Consider the following 18826-nt stretch of genomic DNA (forward strand, 5'->3'; position numbering starts at 1 on the left):
GACTGCCGTTGTCCCACACACAGCGGCTCTAACCTTTGTGAGATGGGGGCCGGACTGAGTCAAAGACAATGCATAATTCCTGGCACATTAGGAGGATCAGATGTGAAGGATGAAATCGAATCAGCTTAGGGTCAGGCAGTATGGGAACCTGTTGGCGACTTACCTGCAGGCGAATATGGATGCCTAATGGCCTAGCAGTGCAAGCTTTCGCCCCCCTTTGACAGGGCTATGGCACCAAGCTGCTTTGAAGAGCACAGGTGCAGTCAGGTCTGCTACAGGCTTTACCACTTGGGCTAAACTAGATGGAGTGACTGCGTTCTCTTCAATTTAGCAAGAAAGTGTGAGGATGGATTCTCCTGTAAGCACAGGCAACAGGCGCCGACATCTGTTCACGCTCGCCTGAACAAGCAATAGTTCGTTCCCATGTGAGAAAGTGAAGTTGAGAAAGAAAGTTAAAAAATAAATAAATAAATAAATAAATCCTACCACCAGGTGAAAATGAGATGAATAAAACATAGTCCAATGAAAAAATAAATAAATAAAGGAACCCATGTGACTGAAAGAAATGCTTCAATGGTTCTGATTTTGGGAATTTAGTTGAAGAGGTAAAATGGATGCCAGAAATGGGCTCCCAGGCAAACAGAAATCAAGAGCGATGCAGCGGCAGAGGTGGAAGAGAGGGCAGAATGCTGTTTACATGACTTTTATGTAATAGGCTGTGTCAACTTCTGGTGTTCGCTGCTTGTCACAGACTCCGTCCTCCAAGATCTGCAGTGATGGGGGCAAAGACAGTGAGAGACATTAATGGATGAGCGAGGCCGACGTTCTTTAAAACCGAACTTAATTTGCATCAATGCTCCAAAATGTAACCTCCTCTCCTCGATTTTCATTAAAAAAAATACACTTACTGTCCCTCATCGCAGGCTTCCGCTAATACCAGGTAACGCAAATTGCAAATAGCAGTAGGTGCGGCGGCGTGGTTCATTTTTATCAACTGAGAAACAGGCATGTTGCTCTCTGAGTCACCGCAGGGTCTGTCAGTTCTCGCAACATGATAGCAAGATGATCGCTCAGTGTAATAAAACTTGCGAGATTGCAGCGGGAACGTCCTTGAATAAAACAAGTATCGCGCCATATATTACTGACTTAACTGCAGAGCCGCTCCACGCAGCCATTTGTCTCTTTCTTTCTTCTGACAGAGACAAGAGACATTATGATGTCAGCTTTGCAAAGGCTCCCCTAGCAATGTGAAATTTGTTTGTCTTCGCCTGTCACGGCAGAGCCTGTCTCAATCTGTGCGCTATAGCACATTGCACCGTCGCCTTCTCACATCGCCCCTTGCATTATTCATAAATCCAGAGGCCACACATGTATATCTTGTATATCATTACACCCTCACTTCAACTAGACACACGCTGTCAGGTCTGTTGAAGAGCATATTCGACGCCTTAAGCGAGGGCGGACTACTGCCGGTCGCTTGCTCCCCCCCAGCTAGCTCCTCGTCACCCTTGAACCGGAACTCGAACCCGACCGGGTATCTACAAACCTGGATGGGTTCGGGTCCGCGGGCCGACGGAGCATCGCCCCTACCCGCGCTTCCTCGCTACAGGAGGGGCCGCTCGCTGCTCAGATCCCGCCGAGCTCGCACCTCATTATCCAAATGAGACATTAGCATGAGCTTCTCCCTCGCTCACACACCATAGGCTGCCCATAAAGCCCTCTGTTGTGCTGCGCCAGGCGAAGTACTGCGGGGAAAGGCATTGTGGCGGCAGCTCGCTTTGCATAAAATGGAGGAGAGGCTGTTTAGAGCGGGAGGGTCTCTTTTATTCGGGAAGAGGGGCTAGAGGAGATAGCCTGGCTGGAGGAGTGAAATGGAAATGTCACCGGGGGATTGCACGTGAGAGCGGTGCAGGCCGGATCGCGGTGATTTATCTTAACATTTGTTTCTGCATTGCTTGCTGTTTCTGCTCTCTGGAGGATATGCAGAGGAGAGGGATGGCATGGAGATGCAGACAGATGGAGCAGGGGGATTGGCTGAGCCCCTTCGGCCCGGCTCAGCTCAGCTCCTCTGTCCTTCTCCTCCTCCTCCTCCCCTTCCTCCTCCTCGCTGTCCACTCTCATGGTGTCGGATCTGTCACGCCTCCCTGAGAGCCTGATGAAGTAGGTCAGACGCTGTCCCAGGGTCTGACCACTGGCTCCAGAGCTGCTGCTGTGGTGATTCACGCATTACACACACACTGTTCCAAAATAATAACAAGTGAAAAAAATATATATATATATAAAAAAAAAAAAAAAAAAAAGCAGAAGAGAGGCTGAGGTTGGATTGCTGGTAAACAAGCAGCGCCCCGCCCCCTTTGCTGCTCAACGTTGCGCACTGACATGCAGATAAAGAGGGCTTGTTTGTGTATGACATGCTGCACATCCGCTGACCTAATAATTCATCCTTACATTACTCAGTCTTAGATCACTATGCAGAGTAGACCAGCCTGGGACTGCACAGATTCATTCATTCCCATAGGTTTACCTTCTGAGCAAATTTTTAAAACAGTACTGGTGTTTAAATGCCGGTGTAAATATTGCTCATTAAAGGTGCATTAAGTAAGATTTATACTGCCCCGTAGCACAAAATGACCATAATATATCTGCAGCGGGTTGACAGGGTTGTTAATCAATATCAACGACTCAATGATTACTTTGCCAGGCGCTGAGATTTCTGGCTTTCAAAACTCACTTTCTGGTCTGTACATGTGTTGGAACAAAAGCTCCGCCCCCCACCTAGTTGCATTTTAAACTGCTTTTGTCCTAGTCTTGTGAAAAAATAGATATACGTACAAAAGAACTAGGGAGCAAACGTTTCAGCTGCACGCTTTCATCACTGCCCCGTCTCTTTTGAAAATGTGACTTTATTATTTGTGTCAATTACAAGCCGCAGTAAACTGTGCCAAGGCCTGTCGGCGTTGCTGCAGTCCCTCGGTCGCCGACAGAGGACGATAAAAGTCACAGATCACTTCATGCCACTCCATGAGAGTCTGACACGTCCCTCTGTCGCTCTGACAGGACGGTCCCGCAAGTCGCTGCATGTTCACAACATGCCAGCGATGATGTCACCGGTGTTTTGATGCCAGTATATGCCACGGCGTTATCTCCCTCAGCACATCCTGTGCCTCTTATCCGCTGGCTTTTACAGGGAATTGAATTTGAATTACTAGTCTAAACGTTTTAATGGCGTTGAGTGACATTTACCTACATATGAAGGAAGCTTATGCCGCTGTAAAATCAGCGATAGCAGAAAAAATGTTGACAAACAGAACGAAGCGGTAGATATTGGAAGGAATATGCGATATGGGGGAAAAGGAGCTTCGCCTCAGCGCTGACTCCCCAGGCAGCATGCTGAATTCCTGTCAGTGATGAGCTTTTATTCTTTGAGGCAGCATTACATTTCCATGACTTCACAACCACTGGCGAATTCAGACAGGGGAGTAATGAGGATCGTTCGAATCACTGAATTAATTCGTCTCCCCCGATTGTCCCCATCCTCCCTCACTCTCTGTGCCATTCTTTATTTAGTGTTGTCACTCCCCGACCTCTCAGAGACGATCACTCCATCTTCTGCTTTTTTTTTTATTTACTGTTGCCACTCCTGGACTTCTTCAAAGAGTAGCCTCCTATCTTCTTTTCATCTTCTGCTGTTTGCTACGTGTTCTTCGTTTAGTCGCATTAAAGCACCACTCCCTGCGCCTCTCTTTGAAATCCTCTCTCATTTTCCCAGTCTCTGTCGCAACACCTTGTCCAAGTAATTGCGCTAAGACTCAGGAATGTTTGTACCTGTCTGTCTTTTGCATGTGCAGACAGGACTCTCGCACGCCCAGGAGCAATCCCTGCAGGTCGGAGTTGTGAAACAGTTTCTCTCTCCTTTCTGACATGCAGTATCGGTGGTTTGCCATGTACTGTAGTTTCCTTTTTAAAATACAGAAACCTGCGCTAAAATTTATGCGGGAGTTCCCAAAGCCACAAATCTGACACAGACCTCACATGTCATTTACATGTCCAGATATCAGGCGCAGTGTGGAGCTTTTTCAGTCTTTCTCCCGCATTTATTTGCCGTTTTGCTTATCTGAAAGACTCACTTGTGCTTCACACAAGCGACTCCCACGGAGAATACCTATTGAGTTGTGAAGGAAGTGGGGTTTTGTCAGTAGAATGTTCACAGGTAGTAAATCATGTTCTCGATCAAATCAGATGCGAATGTTCAAAATAGAATGATTAATGCAATACAACACGCTATGGTTGCAGCGTTTAAATAGCTGCAGTATCTCATGTTATTCATTACCTGTATAAATCTATCATGGCTCTGGATTGAATTATAGCCTTTCATGGCGCATCTTGGCACCTATTAATCTCAATAGTACATTTTAGCCGTTGGTACTCAAGGTTACCCCCAGTATCTGCATATTTCCAGAGGCTTGTTAATAGACACTGCCTTTGTTCCCTGGAACAGTATCAGGGCTGTTGTTGTAGTGCTTTGAGGTCTTTTTTATCTATCTCTTGGCAGGTGTTGCCGGTAGCTATGGCGTGCTGGTGGAACGCCTCCTCCCTCCTCCGCGCTGTCAAACTACCCCTACGTACCCCGACCATTCCAAATGTGTTTTATTATTAGTGTTTCTGTAATGTGATTAGCGCGTACCATAGCCACTTAGATTTCACATACATTCGCGGAGTGCATGGATTTACCGCCGGGAAGACAAAGCCGCGAGGGGTTTGCGCGCTCTAGAATTTGTGATTTTTTTTTTTGCATCTTCTTATCTTCTTGCGTGCGGAGCCGATGAACTGAATGGGAAACTCATACACTACCAGTCAAAAGTTTGGACACACCTGATTGAATGTTTTTCATCAACTCAAAGCCATTTTGATCTAAAGGCTTACGCTTAAACGCTTGAAAGTTGTTTTTTAGACAAATATAAATAGTGAAGTTGATGCCTATGTGTGAATTTCTTTCCAAAGCCTTTGCCTTTCCATCAAGGCAAAGGGCGGCTACTTTAAAGAATCTAAAATATAAGATAGTTTTGATTTGTTTAACACTTTTTTGGTCACTGCATAATTCCATTTGTGTTATCTCATAGTTTTGACGTCTTTACTATTATTCTAAAGCGTGGGAAAATAGTAAAAATAAAGAAAAATGTAGCGTCTCCAGACTTCTGACTGGTAGTGCAGGTGGTGTCGGGACGTGACCTTGCAGAGCGACAAATACAGACCAGACGCACACCAGATAACATGGTGAGAACAGGCAGTCTCTTCGCTGACGCACCTCTTTGAGTTACGAAAAAAAAAAAAAAAAGTGGGGGGGGGAGTGTGTGTTCCTCCAACTGCAGTCAGGTGATCTGATGAGCACCATGTTGGAGCTTTGCCTGCTGGTTTGAGTTTCTTTCCCTGCTTTTACCTCTTGACAAAAGGAAGTACTCCATTACACAGAGAAGTATCTTCACGCCTGAACGCTCTCCTCCCTTCCATTCCTCACTCCACTAGTAAAAACATCATAACGACTGCTTTAGAAAAACTTGCACATTTGCTGCCGTTTCTTGTTTTTTCGGCGCAGCAAACTTCCAAGGCCTTTCTTTTTGTTCTTTCATGTTGCATAAACAGAGGGGTCTAGCGTTTCCCAAAAAGCCACAAATTTGCCCCTGTGTTGATTACTGCTTTTATGCCTGTACTGTGTCTGGCCTGACTCATTCTTGAATTATTAGTGTTGACATTGACATTCTTCAAATACAGGTGTCAAGAGGCGGTGTCACTTGATCCTTTATAAAAAATGGAGGTGATGGAGGGCGCCTTTGAAGACTGCCTGCATCATCTTTTACTGCCACTATTCCGTAGTTTAAAAGGTCCTGCCTTGTGTTTTTTCCCACCTCTCTAAGTGGTAAATATACAGACTTGGCAACCGTTTAAAATGGAAGGGGGAAAAGCGGCCCAATTAAGATTGAATGGAGGGAATGATGAGCGCGCAGACATATCGTAGCAGAGGGAGGCACTGAAGGGTAGAGGAGAGGATTACAGGAGAGAGTTCTCCCTTTCTCTCTGCTCCTCCAATCCTGTGGATTTTCGCCCCTCTTTGGACTTGGTGGGAGGATGTGTTCTCGGGCAGAGGTGACCTGGCTCTGCTCTCTCATTCATGTGTGTAATGAAGGCCTGTGTCTGAATAATCCCATTAGGTGGTCAGATTAAAACCTGAGCTGATATTTGAGACCGTGCCCAGCTCTGCCTTAGAAATTGGAGAGCTTTACGGTGAGTCCTGGGAGAAGGGATGCAGAGGGAGAGCGGCCGAGGCGAGCGGCCGCGGTTGGGAGGTCTCTCCTTTGGATTGATGGAGCGCCATTGTAATTAAAGGAGAGAGGAAGGCTTCAGTAGTTTCTTTGCTTTCCCCCCTCTCTAGGCAGAGGAACAATTCCTGTCCTCCTCTAGTTGTGCTCGGAGATTTATCATTTCCACTAAAGAGCAGTTCTAATTGAGTGTAATGGCTTTGATTCAACAATTAAGTACAATAATTTGAAAATCATTTACTGCTTATGTAGGAAATTTGTCTTTTTTTTGTTTTGGGTGGCGATGATGGAATAAGTGCTGATAGGTTGTCAAATGTGCCGTTAGTCAAGCTGCAAGTGTTGTTCTGATTTCACTGTATCGAGCCCATGCACAGGGAATTTGACTTCTCTAAGGAACTTTTGTAATTGTTGAACATTTGACTTTGTTTGGGTTAAATCATAATAAGCTATGACAGCGCTTTGGAAGTGATTTTTTTCAGTTGGAACAAAGAGCATTTATTTCTCCCTTCAGTATCACTCATTACTCTCTAATGTTAGTTTCCTATTTAGGGCAAACCAGATGTATCACAGTTATGTGCCAATATCTGCCTAGACTTTGTAATGGCCCTACATCGATGTCAACACATCTCCATAGATGTTATATACATTCATAAACTATAATTAAAACCATCTGAAAAAGTATTACTTTTGGTCTCAAGTGATGAAGTTTTATGATTACAATATATGTATATAAAAACAGAGCATCTTATCATCTACATTTTTCATTCAAGTGTGTTTTTTTTCATGCTGTCAAAAGCTTTTATCTGCAAATGAATCGTTTTGCTTCCCAAATACCAGCTGTGTGATATATCAGATCCAGAAATCTTCTTTGGGAAGATTGCTGCTGATGAAAACACGCTCAGGAACAGCCTATGTTTACTAGACTGTTGGAAGATGTTAAAGGGAACGAGTGCATCAGAGGAGATAAATGGTATCGGTAGCGTTGATGTCTATCTGTAGGTTGTCTGACTGCGTGTTGCCTTGTTGCATACATGTGTGAGTCTGTCGCCTCTTGCCCCGTCAACAGAAGCACCCGTGTGTGTGTGTGTGTGTGTGTGTGTGTGTGTGTGTGCCCCGGGTGAACAGGGAGCCCTCTCCTCTCTCACTGTTTCCCTCTCACACTTTTTTCACTCCTCTCCCACACCATTTGTTTAGTAGATGCTGTGTTCTTTGTTTTTTTTTTATTTTTTATTTTCTCCCCCCTTCTTCTGTTGAGGATTCAGCGTTTACCACTGAAGCTAAATGTGCCTCTGCTCTGCAGGTTTAGACAAGCACTACCTCGGCGCCTCGGGGCTTTGATCACGTTTTCAGATAAAAGTCTCGCTGTCGCTGCATTCGAAAGAGCTTTGCACACTTTAGCTTTAAGTGAAGATGTGTATGAAGGGGGACACGGTTTTTAGTGCCTAGTTTCACTGTAAGCGACGATTGTGCTTTAGTCATGAGCATTGTTTATCCTTTTGTGAGTAGGCTATGCGCTCTGTAAGATGGTGGGATGAATGTGATGGCTCAGTTGTGCTTTAGATATGCTATGGCTGTGGCAGTTGTGAATGTAAAACGGGACAACATATCTTTTTTGTATTTCGCAGGAGAATTTGCAAGGCAAAATCCCAGCCTTTAGACTCTAAGCTTGTGGAGGCTGGCATCCTAGTTATTGTTTGTCTCTAGCAGAAGGCCATTAGTCATTGTCAGTCTGTTCTAGATTAGAGCACATCTTTGACTCATTTGATAATTTTCTCTCTATTCTCTACTGTCTTTACTGAATAATATATATTTTTGCCTTCGAAGCATATGCTTTTTTTGTGGCCTGCTCTGCTGGCTGTGCAGAAAGCTTTCATATTTATCAACACTACTGATGCATCATGGCATATTCTGTATCTGCTTGGCTGCTGATAATCATCTCTGGCGAAGCTATTTCATTTCATTTCCACTACATTGTGTATGAACATGGTTAAACCTCATGGTATGGTATGCTGTGCCATGCTGTACTATACTATACCATTTTATGCAGCTATTTCTATGTCAACTATTAGCTGTGTGAAAGCTACAGTGTTAACACTATTAACTAAAAGGCCACATGAAATAATCCTCCCACAGTTTGCTCATTATATTGCTTTCTTTTTCCTCTGGCTTCCAAATAGAGAGGAAACCGGAATGCATGCTGACAAAGCTTCATTCTCTTTAATCAAACATGTCGTTTTCCTCTTTGATGGTGGTGTGTTCTGCACTGGCTTTGTTTATTTCATTCTCTTCTTTTCTGAAAGTGCATGCGGTTGTCAGTGACTGAGCCTTGCCTCGCCACAGTGCTGGTAAGGGCTCGTTTCGGGTGGGGGTTTCGTCGTGGGGCCGGGGGTCCTTCCTTTCCCCTTTGCTTTTCCTTCCCTGTCTCCCTTACCTCATCTTTCCAAAAAAAAAAAAAAAGCACCTGCACAAAGCACCTCCTCCCACCAGAGCACTGACACACTCCCTTCCATCTGTCTTTTCCTACCCAGAATTCCCTAACAACCCGACACCCGGGGACCGTGAGATCCCGCAGGAGCTGCACAATACAGGTGCCGCCATCGGGGGCGCTGTGGGGGGAGTCGTCCTGTTGGGTGTGGCGGCCATACTGCTGTTCGTATTCCTGCGCCGCCGCCAGCGCACCTTCAAGGGCGACTACAGCACCAAGAAACACGTGTTCGGAAACGGTTACAGCAAGGCGGGCGGCCTGCCCGCCCACCCTCCCATCCCCAAGAACCTGCAGTACCCCGACGACTCGGACGACGAGAAGAAGCCCGCCCAGATCGGCGGCCCCGGGGGGTTCGAGGCGAGCGAGCGCGATTTTGACGCGGAAGCGGAGGACCTGAAGAGGCCCTATTTCACTGTGGACGAAGGAGAGAGCCGAGATTACGACGAGCGGACTCTCGCTTTCCAGTATGACCCTGAACCTGAGATAGCCGACGATATGATCTCCCAAACCGACGGCTCTGTCATTTCTAAGAAAGAGTGGTATGTGTAGTGGCATGCAGCAACCAAACCAAACAGCCCTCTGTCCCCACCCGCATTCCACCGCACCCTTCACCTCCATCACCGCCCCCGCCCCTCCATTTGTCAAACTGCATCCCTCCCTCAGTCCCATTCCTCTTTTGGTCAACCTAGTACCCCCTCCCCCCCCCCGACCCCCCCACCACCCTCATCAGACCCCATTCAACTAATCTGAATTAGAAAAGCAAGCGTCAATCTAAAGTGCTAGCAGCTTGTCAACACCACAGCTTTGGTATACTGAAATCCCATCAGGTGAATGGGCAAAGAATACAAAGTAAGGTATGTAATTGGACTCACGCCGATTGCCATTGACTTACGCGGCCAGGGAGGTGGTTGGTTGATTAATACTGGTGTATTATTCTTTTTGTGTATTTTTTCATGTTATAAATGTATTAAATGTATAAAAAGAGACTGCAGGATGAGGTTTTGCTGAGCACATTTGTGAAAGTCCTACACTGGATGTACAATGTTGTTTTGTTTTATTTTTGTTCATTTTCATTACCATTGCCTTCTTTTTTTTTTTTGTTATTTTTTATAATGTCTTTTTGTATGATTTCTAAGTGACCAGAGAATTCAGAGTGAAATGTCAGACTTAATTACAGGTGGAGTTTTTAAGTGTTTGTAATTTTGTGGTCAAATGTTTCAGAGAGAGAAAGAAAAAAAAAAAAAAAAAAAAAAAAAAACAAGATTTATGCCATACAGCACCAATATCATTTCTCCTCTTCCTCACTGGGGTTAGCGTCAAACAATTACGCAAAATTTGTACATTTCCAACGTTACAGGCAAACATGTTATTGCTGTTTTCCCAAAGACATGCTTAGTATTTCTTGACCCCTGCATTTATATGTTTGATATGTTTCTGAGGGACCTGTCGCTCCACTAAGCCATATGGGCATGGCGGTAACAGATAGATATTACAAGGGTGTCAGTGCTGTTCTCCGTTGCATCTTTTTCTTGAATTTCAAAGGATGAATTTGACTTAGTGCCCACATCAGCGGACTGGCAAAGCAGGGGGAGAGAAGGTGCTGCAATTGTCTCGAACCATTATACTTTTCAATGTGCTTCACAGTCACAGTCATTCCAACACCTTAACTGAAAAGAGGTTTGGTGAGTCACAAGGTTTCCGCAAAAAAAATCTTCAATAATGCTCTGAAATGTCACGGTTGTCACTCGACTTGAAAGGGTTTACCTGTGTAATTGAGCTCTAAATCTTACCACTGTAATGAAATGTCTTTTTTTTATGTTGATTTCTCATAATTATGTGTTTTATTCTAACCCCCTTTCGTTTTTAGCAAATGGAAGTCAGAGAAAGTGTCTTGGGAATTTCCCAGTAATGACTCTGCCTCCCCTTATAATTGTGTGACTGTGTACTAAAGAATTGGCTTAAGCTACCCTGCTTACACCAACAGCGTATTGTATGAGGAGTCTTCTATGGACGTGGATAGAAGGAAAACGTCAGCCGATGCTTTTAGGTGCGCGTACAGAGCGAACACTTTTTTCATGTAAAGGGAATTGAAAATATTATGGTGGCCACCCTGGAATATAATAAGTCACCTGCTGCTTTCCCTCATCTCTTTGTTGCATCTTTTTCCTAAATAAATTTCAACGGCTCTTGGTGGATTCACAAGGAAAGAATGGTTGTCCTTGCCCCAAATATTGGCAGCTGTATCTGCCAATGGGGATACAATGACCCTGTCTGAAGGCATTACATATCTGGCTTTTTAAAATCACCGTAACAAGTGCCAGTGAATGTGGACCATAGCAAATGACTTGTTTCTCTCCTCGGCATTGAGGTCCATTATACAATCAGCAAAACGTATTGCTTCAAACAAAAAAGTTAAATGCGAAATGTGGGATAAAATGGAAGCAAAGGAGTAATCCGAGGATAAAAATGACATATCTGACTGGCTCTGAACAATATAAATACTGTATTAAGCCTTATTTTATGCATGATTTTGTGTGGGAGTGGAAGTGAGTATGTTGCTATTTTTTCTGTATCAATTCAGTGCATTTGTCCTCATTTGCAGCTCAAAAGACAACACTTTGTCAGTGTTTGTAATGAGGTGGGATATGGAGTTTGTGAGCTTACGGGCAGGCAGTACCCAGCAAAAATATTGCAGTAAACAAGAAAAAACTAAAAAAAAAAAAAACATCTCTGTGAGAGCAGATAGCTCCGCGAACTGGAGAGGTGAATGTTTTTACAGTCCATGCTTGTCTACTGTATGTTTTCAGATGAGCATGTTGATCATGAGCCTCAAAATATATTGTATTTTCAACACAAAATAACTACGCAAAAGTGGGAAATATCATGTCCTTAAAAGTCTTTATTGATTTCAGTTTATTTTTGTTAGTTTTTTCTAATCAGTTCTACAGCCTTATTACTGTTTTTGTTAAGTGTATACACTCGTTAGTTAGATAATGGTACTGGAGGCTTGCATCGGAGAAAGTTGTAAAACTAACAGACAGAAACTGGGTTGCTACCTTCAAAGTGCAAAATTACTATTATTATCATTTAGTTTATTGTTTGTCTGCTTAGCTTAACTGATTTGCTGTTACCTTTAAATTCCACGTGGTTTGCATCACAGCATAGCAGAAACAAACCTATGAAAAACACATTTTTTTTATCTTTTCCTCTTGCATTCAGTGCCTATCAAAGTTAGGAGACATGAGGTAGTCTAAACAGTTGCTGCTCCATCATCTGAGTCATTATTCATGTCGCAGAATATTATTACAGATATTGAAACATGGCATGGACTACTAACCTTCAGATCCAATGGATGATGATTCTTTAATTGCAATGGATTTGGATTAATATAGATTTAGATTTAGTGGGGATGTTATTCCACCCAAGTTCAAGCATGATACTAACAATGCTTCTGTACTTATAATCTCTAAAAATCAATCAATCTCTTAAAGGCTGCACTCATTACCATTTTAGTTAAATGATAGATAAATGGTGATACAGCACTTTTTTTTCCAGTCAACGCTGGATAGTTTAAATCCTAAAGAGATCGAACTATTGGAAATGAGTCACACATCGCTGACTTTTGTAAGCACAACAATTAAATCTGTAATCCAGCGATTGGAACGTTTGATTTGTAAATTGAAAAAAAATGCAACTTTGGACCAGGCCCAAAGCAAAGATCGATCCTGCTCCTGTTCAAGCACAAGTTGAAGTTATCGGTTTCATTTGCGAGAAACTAAATTCTTTCGCTTTTTCCCGTATCCGTCATGAAACCACTGCCATACTTGCTTCTCAAACATCTTGGAGAATGAAAAGACTTGGCATTTCAGTTTTTTAGTCGACATTCTGTATACTGGTAGATGTAAACATTGTCTTCATGTTGTCGGGGTGTTATAAGTTTCTATTTTGTAATACTGACTGTAACTTCATTCCATCCTAATCTACTTTTGTATTCAGTATGTTCAACATTCCACTGTAAATAATGTATATACGGTTGAGATTATAGTTGGGATTTATTTAGGGACAACTGCATAGGGACCCTGTTCATGTAAAATATACCTATTTTGACTGCAAAAATAGAGATTCAATAATGATGGATAGATGACGTCGATGCATAGCTTATTTCCAAAGTCCCACCTAAGATGCCACTCCAGTAAGTTTTTGATATGCCAATAGCGGCTTCACTGTCATACGAAGGGGTGATGCATACAATTTGTTGACTTAATATTACTGAAAGAAAAACAAAAGAGAGAATTTGTCTGTATGCAGCCATGTGAATGTATATTTCTGAGGGTGTTACAAATATGAGAAAAAAATCTTGTTCAATTGTGATGACCCAGTGAAGTAACTTGTATTTGTTTTAAGCATTAAATGAGTTCAATAGTCAACAATGTTCTGTCCTAACTCGCTGATTGGTTAGATGTGTGTATCCGATTGAATATGGTTCATGTCTGCAGCACGTTTTTTATCGCTGTGTATTGATCTTGTAATTGCAGATTCTACCCCAAATGCCTCCGTTGGTAATATAACCCGTACTGCTTTATTTTTTATTTATGTATTTTTTCCCATATACTATCCCAGCAAATGAAATCACAATATTTATTCCAATTCATATTACAGTGTACAAGTTAACCGGCGCAGGTGGTTATTTTCCATAGTCATGCTTATTTAGATTAATTTCAGAGCTTTAGGCTCTTATCACATCCTGTGAGCTTTAAGTGCAAGACATAAAATGCTTGTTCGGCAATTAACTAGGTACTTTTCCCCCCGCTTTATCAAAGACAGACATTGTTAGGAGAAAATTTCAATCCACACTTGCAGATGGGCTTGTACAGATGTCCAATAATTCAGCTGCCAGAGGGCACAGAAAATGGTCAGGCATCCGGCCGTTTGAGAAACCTGAGTTTTGCATTACACTGTTCAATATTCAGTTCTTCATTTTAGTTCTAGTTTTCAGAATTAACAGGCTTCAGTGGTTACTGCAGTGCTAATGCCAGATGATTCTCTCTGATGCATTCATGGTTCCGCTGAATCTGAATGAAGCTAGGCACATCTTCAGCATGGAGACTGTGGGCGTGAACCTCATGTTGAAATGAAATGACTGACGGGGCATCGCCGCAATCAAATATGAATAGGAAATGTCTCCAAATCCAAACACGCTGCATCCAACAAGTGTGGAAGGTAACTGACCCCCTTTACAGCGTTGATTGGTGCCAACAAGATCTCATCAGCTCTGCTTACTTGGCAACAGTGTTGTTTAAGAACCTTGTTTTTTCACCAAAGCGGAATGGCTGCTGGTATAGCATAATTATAATCATGCTAAACCTTGCATGTAATGAGAGGCTAAAGCAAGATAAATGAAGGAACACATATATAATAACAGAGGTCTCTTTTGGTTATCGCTGCACCTTTTGCAGGGTTTTTTTCCTTTAATCGGAGAACAGAAACTGTCAAACAGATGCTGATGATATTGTTTGAGTTGATTGGTTGATGAAGATAATGGACACAGTGATGTGATGAGAGAGGGCCAGTCTAGACCAGACAGATCTGCCTCAGACTGTGGGACTCGAGAGCAGACATCTGCACCATGCACATTAAGAACTGCCCAGAGTTTGCAGCTGTTGCCATCCATTTACTAAAAGAGCCCTTTGTAGCCCACAGGGGCTTTGATGGCATATAGTGTTTTAACATGCACGACCGTGGAGTTTGTTCTCTTCCCAACAGACTCGATAGTGGGATTGTGCAACATTTGCTCTATAAAGGTACTCTTAAAAGGAAATACGACTGGATTTCAGTCTTGAAATATGTTGCTCCTGTGCCCGAAACCCATAAAGTCTGTATGAGAAGAGAGGGTTTGTCGTTGCCCCTCATCTGTGATGTAACACCGGTATACAAATACAAATTAAAGCTCTCATTCAAGAGTACAAAGAAGATGGAGAAAATGGAAAATGAGATTGTACTGATTGTACCTTACATGATTTTCTGGAGATCAGACTGTGTTATCTTCTTTCGTACTGATAGTTCTGCTACAGGATGATGCTCACTAGGATGTAAAAGTCCAGACAAGCGTTGTATTAGATCGCTAAATCCGTCTTTTGAAACCTCAATCCAGCCCCGTGAGTCGCTTATTTTCCTTTTGGTATTTGCTCATGAACCACGTTACCGCTTTCGCCCTTCGTGACACTGACATCGAGTTCCTCTCAGGAGTCAGTCTGATGCGCAGAGGCCACGATTGATCGCTCTGATCGGCCTCGCCGGTTTGTGAGTCGGACGCAGTTAGCCTGCATTAACATGAGTTCTCACATGAGCGGAGCGACTCTTTGCTGCTGTGATTCGTCCGGAGCGATCGTTAAGCTAAGGATTTAAATATCATCGATCCAAACAACGACTTCAGGAAGGCAGGCGCATAGACAGCCGATACCAGCAGTCCTTAAATTAAAATGATCACATGGTTAATGAGCAAATATGCCTGAGCCATTCAGTGGGCTGGATCCAGGTTCACTGACCGATGACGTGGCTCTCGGCTGCACTAGGGACCAGGTTTATATACAGATCGGGCTGCTATATGCTATTAAAAAACATCTGAATTCTGGAAATGCCCGGTGTTTCCATGTAGGATCTACATTCGGTTAATTCTGCTGTGTAAGCTACATTATGAGCTGTTCTCTCAGTAAGTATTGTCCTTGTTACCAAAAGACCCGGCAACCTCACTTGTGTCAAAGCCTGTAAAAAAAAACAAATCTGCATTGTTTTGTCACCATGGTCTGTTGATGCATAGCTGTTTCTGATGACCCTTTATGGTTAAACAAATTGTTTATGGCTTCTAGCAATATGTTTACTTTGCTCTTTTTTTCGACCTGTTTTAAGTGTGTACAGTTTGAGGTCACATGGGGTTGTCCATAATAAAAAGTGTTACTTGAAATGACGCTCTTGCTCTCACAAACATTGCCAAAGGCTAGTGTAAACTAGTTGTTATTGTCCTCTGCACCCAAGTAATTGTCGATTAATAGAGTCAGTAATACAGCCTTGCATACTACAAAAGATGCATTTAACTTGGTGCTTTTCCATTGCCTTATCAAAGAGACATTTAAGGCCATTCAGCTCGCCTATCAGAAGTCACCTTGATCTCTTAAAAGATTAAACAAAATGGTACTTAGGAATTACTGTTGCTTTAGCAACTGCACCAGTTTCCATAATAATATAATTACTATATTACCATAATACCATAATTATATGCCAGTGCTAATATTACAAGTGTTTGTTTTCTGTGTATATATAATTTCATCGGTGTTGTGGTCTGAATTTTTACAGTAAAGACTTCAATTTTAATGCTGCTACGCTGCTCAAGTTCAGGAGGAGCAACATGTAGCATCTAATATATCTCTAATACTGTCTATAACTAAATTAGTGGTGATGACACATTCAACTACTGTAAAAGAAAATATATGTTTGTATATATTATATATGATATAAGCAAACACCACAGTAGCTCCAATGAACTTCACGTTCTATTTAGGGTTAGTTTGGGGGTCTTGCTTGACAAACTTAACATTTGGTAGTTTATTAGGCACACTTATTTAGTCATCAGTTACCTATTTAGTAAACAGTTGTTACAGATGGCCAGAGCCCATCTGTAATACCAGGTGATGAGTTGAATTATTCTGAGATGTCATTCTGCTCAACACAGTTGTGTGTTTGTGCCTGTTAGGCCGTGAACAGATAGGACACTTTTTTTCTCATAAGCTCATAAACTCTCTCTGTTAGTAACAGAGAGTAACAGAGCTCAAAGGGCAAAAGTAGCGTTAAATCATTGTTGTTGCTATGCAAAACTTGTTGCTTTGACAACAACTTGCTATCTAGTTATCTTCTGTCATTCAAAAAATGCTAATAGTAATAACTTACTAAACTTTGCCCATTGATCTCACTATGTGGTTTTAGCTACAGTTAGTTATGTTTGTCTTGATATAAAAAACAAAGTTAAGGATACTCACTGGGAAACAACTGGAGCCATCGAGTGTTCGGCATCAGAGGCCCACCCATATAGTTGTCCACCCATATAATTGTCAGGCACAATTTACGTCTAGTATATTCTGTTTTATGGTAACTAACCAGCTACATGTTATATAACCTCTTGCATAGATTACGATGATTTAATTAAAACATTAAAACAATATTACTTTACGCATGGTTTGTGAATAGCCAATGAAATTAGGGCAATGGATAATCAGACCGCTGTGGAGTCGGCCGCTCTGTGTGCAGCAGGTAGAGCGTCACACGGCCTGATGGGAACGAGATGCACTCCAATTATCTGTCACGGTATTATTTATTTATTGGTCGTAAAAACAAGAGTTCTGAGATGACTTAATATCAACTTCTCCATTTTGACTTCTGCTGTTTACATCTTCTCCTCCTCAGTCCCTCCTCTCAGGCGCTTTGATTGGTCAGTAGATCAGGGGGTGACGCTGAAGGATTGCACCAAAAAGGCAAGGCACATCATTCGGAGGAGATGTGAGCCTGCCAAACCATTGAAAAAAAAATAAAAATAAAAAAAGCGTGATCCGTCCCAGCCTTAGCTCGCACCGTTCTTGCCAGTCTCCCTCGACCGCTCTCGTCAGTGAGCTGTTTTTGCTCACAACGCTGCAGCTGACCGGATGTCTTTTTGTTTGTCACACCATTCACAGCAAAACAAAGACACTATCATGCATGAAAAGGCCAGAAGTGTGGCCATGTGACAGCAGAGCCGCCGCACCTGGCCCGGTGATTCACTCAGAGATGCTATAGGTTAATCATTTTGCCGATTCTAATGTCACTGAAACAATAACTGAATTTTTCAATGCCTGTCTTCTTGCTTTATATAGAAAACCATCACTGTCTGCAGGATCGATCCATTTTTGTAACGTGGCCATATACCTGATAGACTGAGCATATCTGTAGTATCTGATGGCCTGGTAAGTTACACTGCTCAGCAGGAAGAATGACATCTTATGATAAACACAATTCATAGGGACGATAGGAGACTATATCATTTAGCTGATTGCTATCACATTTGACTGTGATATATTTAGTGAAAATCCGATAGAACCCAATAAATTTGTACCTTTTAAAGGATAAATCTGAGTATTTAAACCTGGGCCTTATTTTCCTAGTGTCTGCTATTATGCTGATTGATTCTGATCAAAATGTCATCATTTGCTTCACTGTAGAGCTCTATGTGCCTCTCAGTTTGCAGGGAGCGCTCCTCTCCAATACTATCCAATGGGGCAGAGGGAAACTCAAAATAGTCAAATCCAAAAAGTGATCAAAACACACTGCAGTTACACATCTTTAATTAGCTGTGATTGAACAATTATCACAAAACATTTCAGTTAGAATAGTCCATTTGATACTTTTTGGTGCTGGTCAGTGTAGTACTACTACTAACTTTCTACTTTACTACCTTACACTAACAACGCAATGGCTGAATATTAGCCAGACTTTTACAAAGATGTTGCAGAATCTTTCTAGTGAGTGTTGAAACGGATTTGTTTTGGGAGCTTTTGGGTTCAGCAGTTTTGGCCCCTCTGGACTGTACTGGAGAGGAGCGCTCCCTGCAAACTGAGAGGTGAGTATACAGCTCCACAGTGAGGTAACTGATGAAATTTTGATCAGAATCTATCGATGCCAAAAACTAGGAAAATAAGGCCCAGGTTGAAAATAACGGGAAATTATCTTTTAAGTTTGAGTCTTGGGTAGATTCTGAATGGTGAATCTCTTGCAACACTACCATTAAAGAGTAGAGCTGAACTGTTTTCTCTATGCTCTGTCTACCTTTTGATTTTAAGTTTTCATTTTAGAAATTGAAAATTCAGTATTGAGGTGGTGCCATTTTGTATTCTAACATTAGCTAATATTTTTTGGATAACTAGCAAACAATTTAGATAATTTCTCAGCCATGAATTGCGTATTGAATCTCAAAAAAAGACGCAAACCAAGACAAACCAAAACTGGT

At 42.3% G+C, this 18826-nt stretch overlaps 1 protein-coding gene across 2 annotated transcripts in view; it reads left to right on the forward strand.

The window, feature by feature from the left end:
- The window catches only part of nectin1b (nectin cell adhesion molecule 1b), a 143592-nt gene that overhangs the window by 66535 nt on the left and 58231 nt on the right, over nt 1-18826 (forward strand). The window contains exon 6 of one of the 2 annotated variants that reach the window (XM_071911139.2): nt 8843-11524. The exons of the other annotated variant lie outside the window; for it this stretch is intronic. Within the exon in view, the coding sequence (XP_071767240.1) occupies nt 8843-9348 (506 nt within the window). The 3' untranslated portion in view covers nt 9349-11524. Of the gene's footprint in view, nt 1-8842; nt 11525-18826 lie in introns of those variants that run through there. 2 annotated transcript variants of the gene reach the window in all.

This window comes from Centroberyx gerrardi, chromosome 6 (assembly GCF_048128805.1).
Source record: "Centroberyx gerrardi isolate f3 chromosome 6, fCenGer3.hap1.cur.20231027, whole genome shotgun sequence".
Lineage (NCBI taxonomy): Eukaryota > Metazoa > Chordata > Actinopteri > Beryciformes > Berycidae > Centroberyx > Centroberyx gerrardi.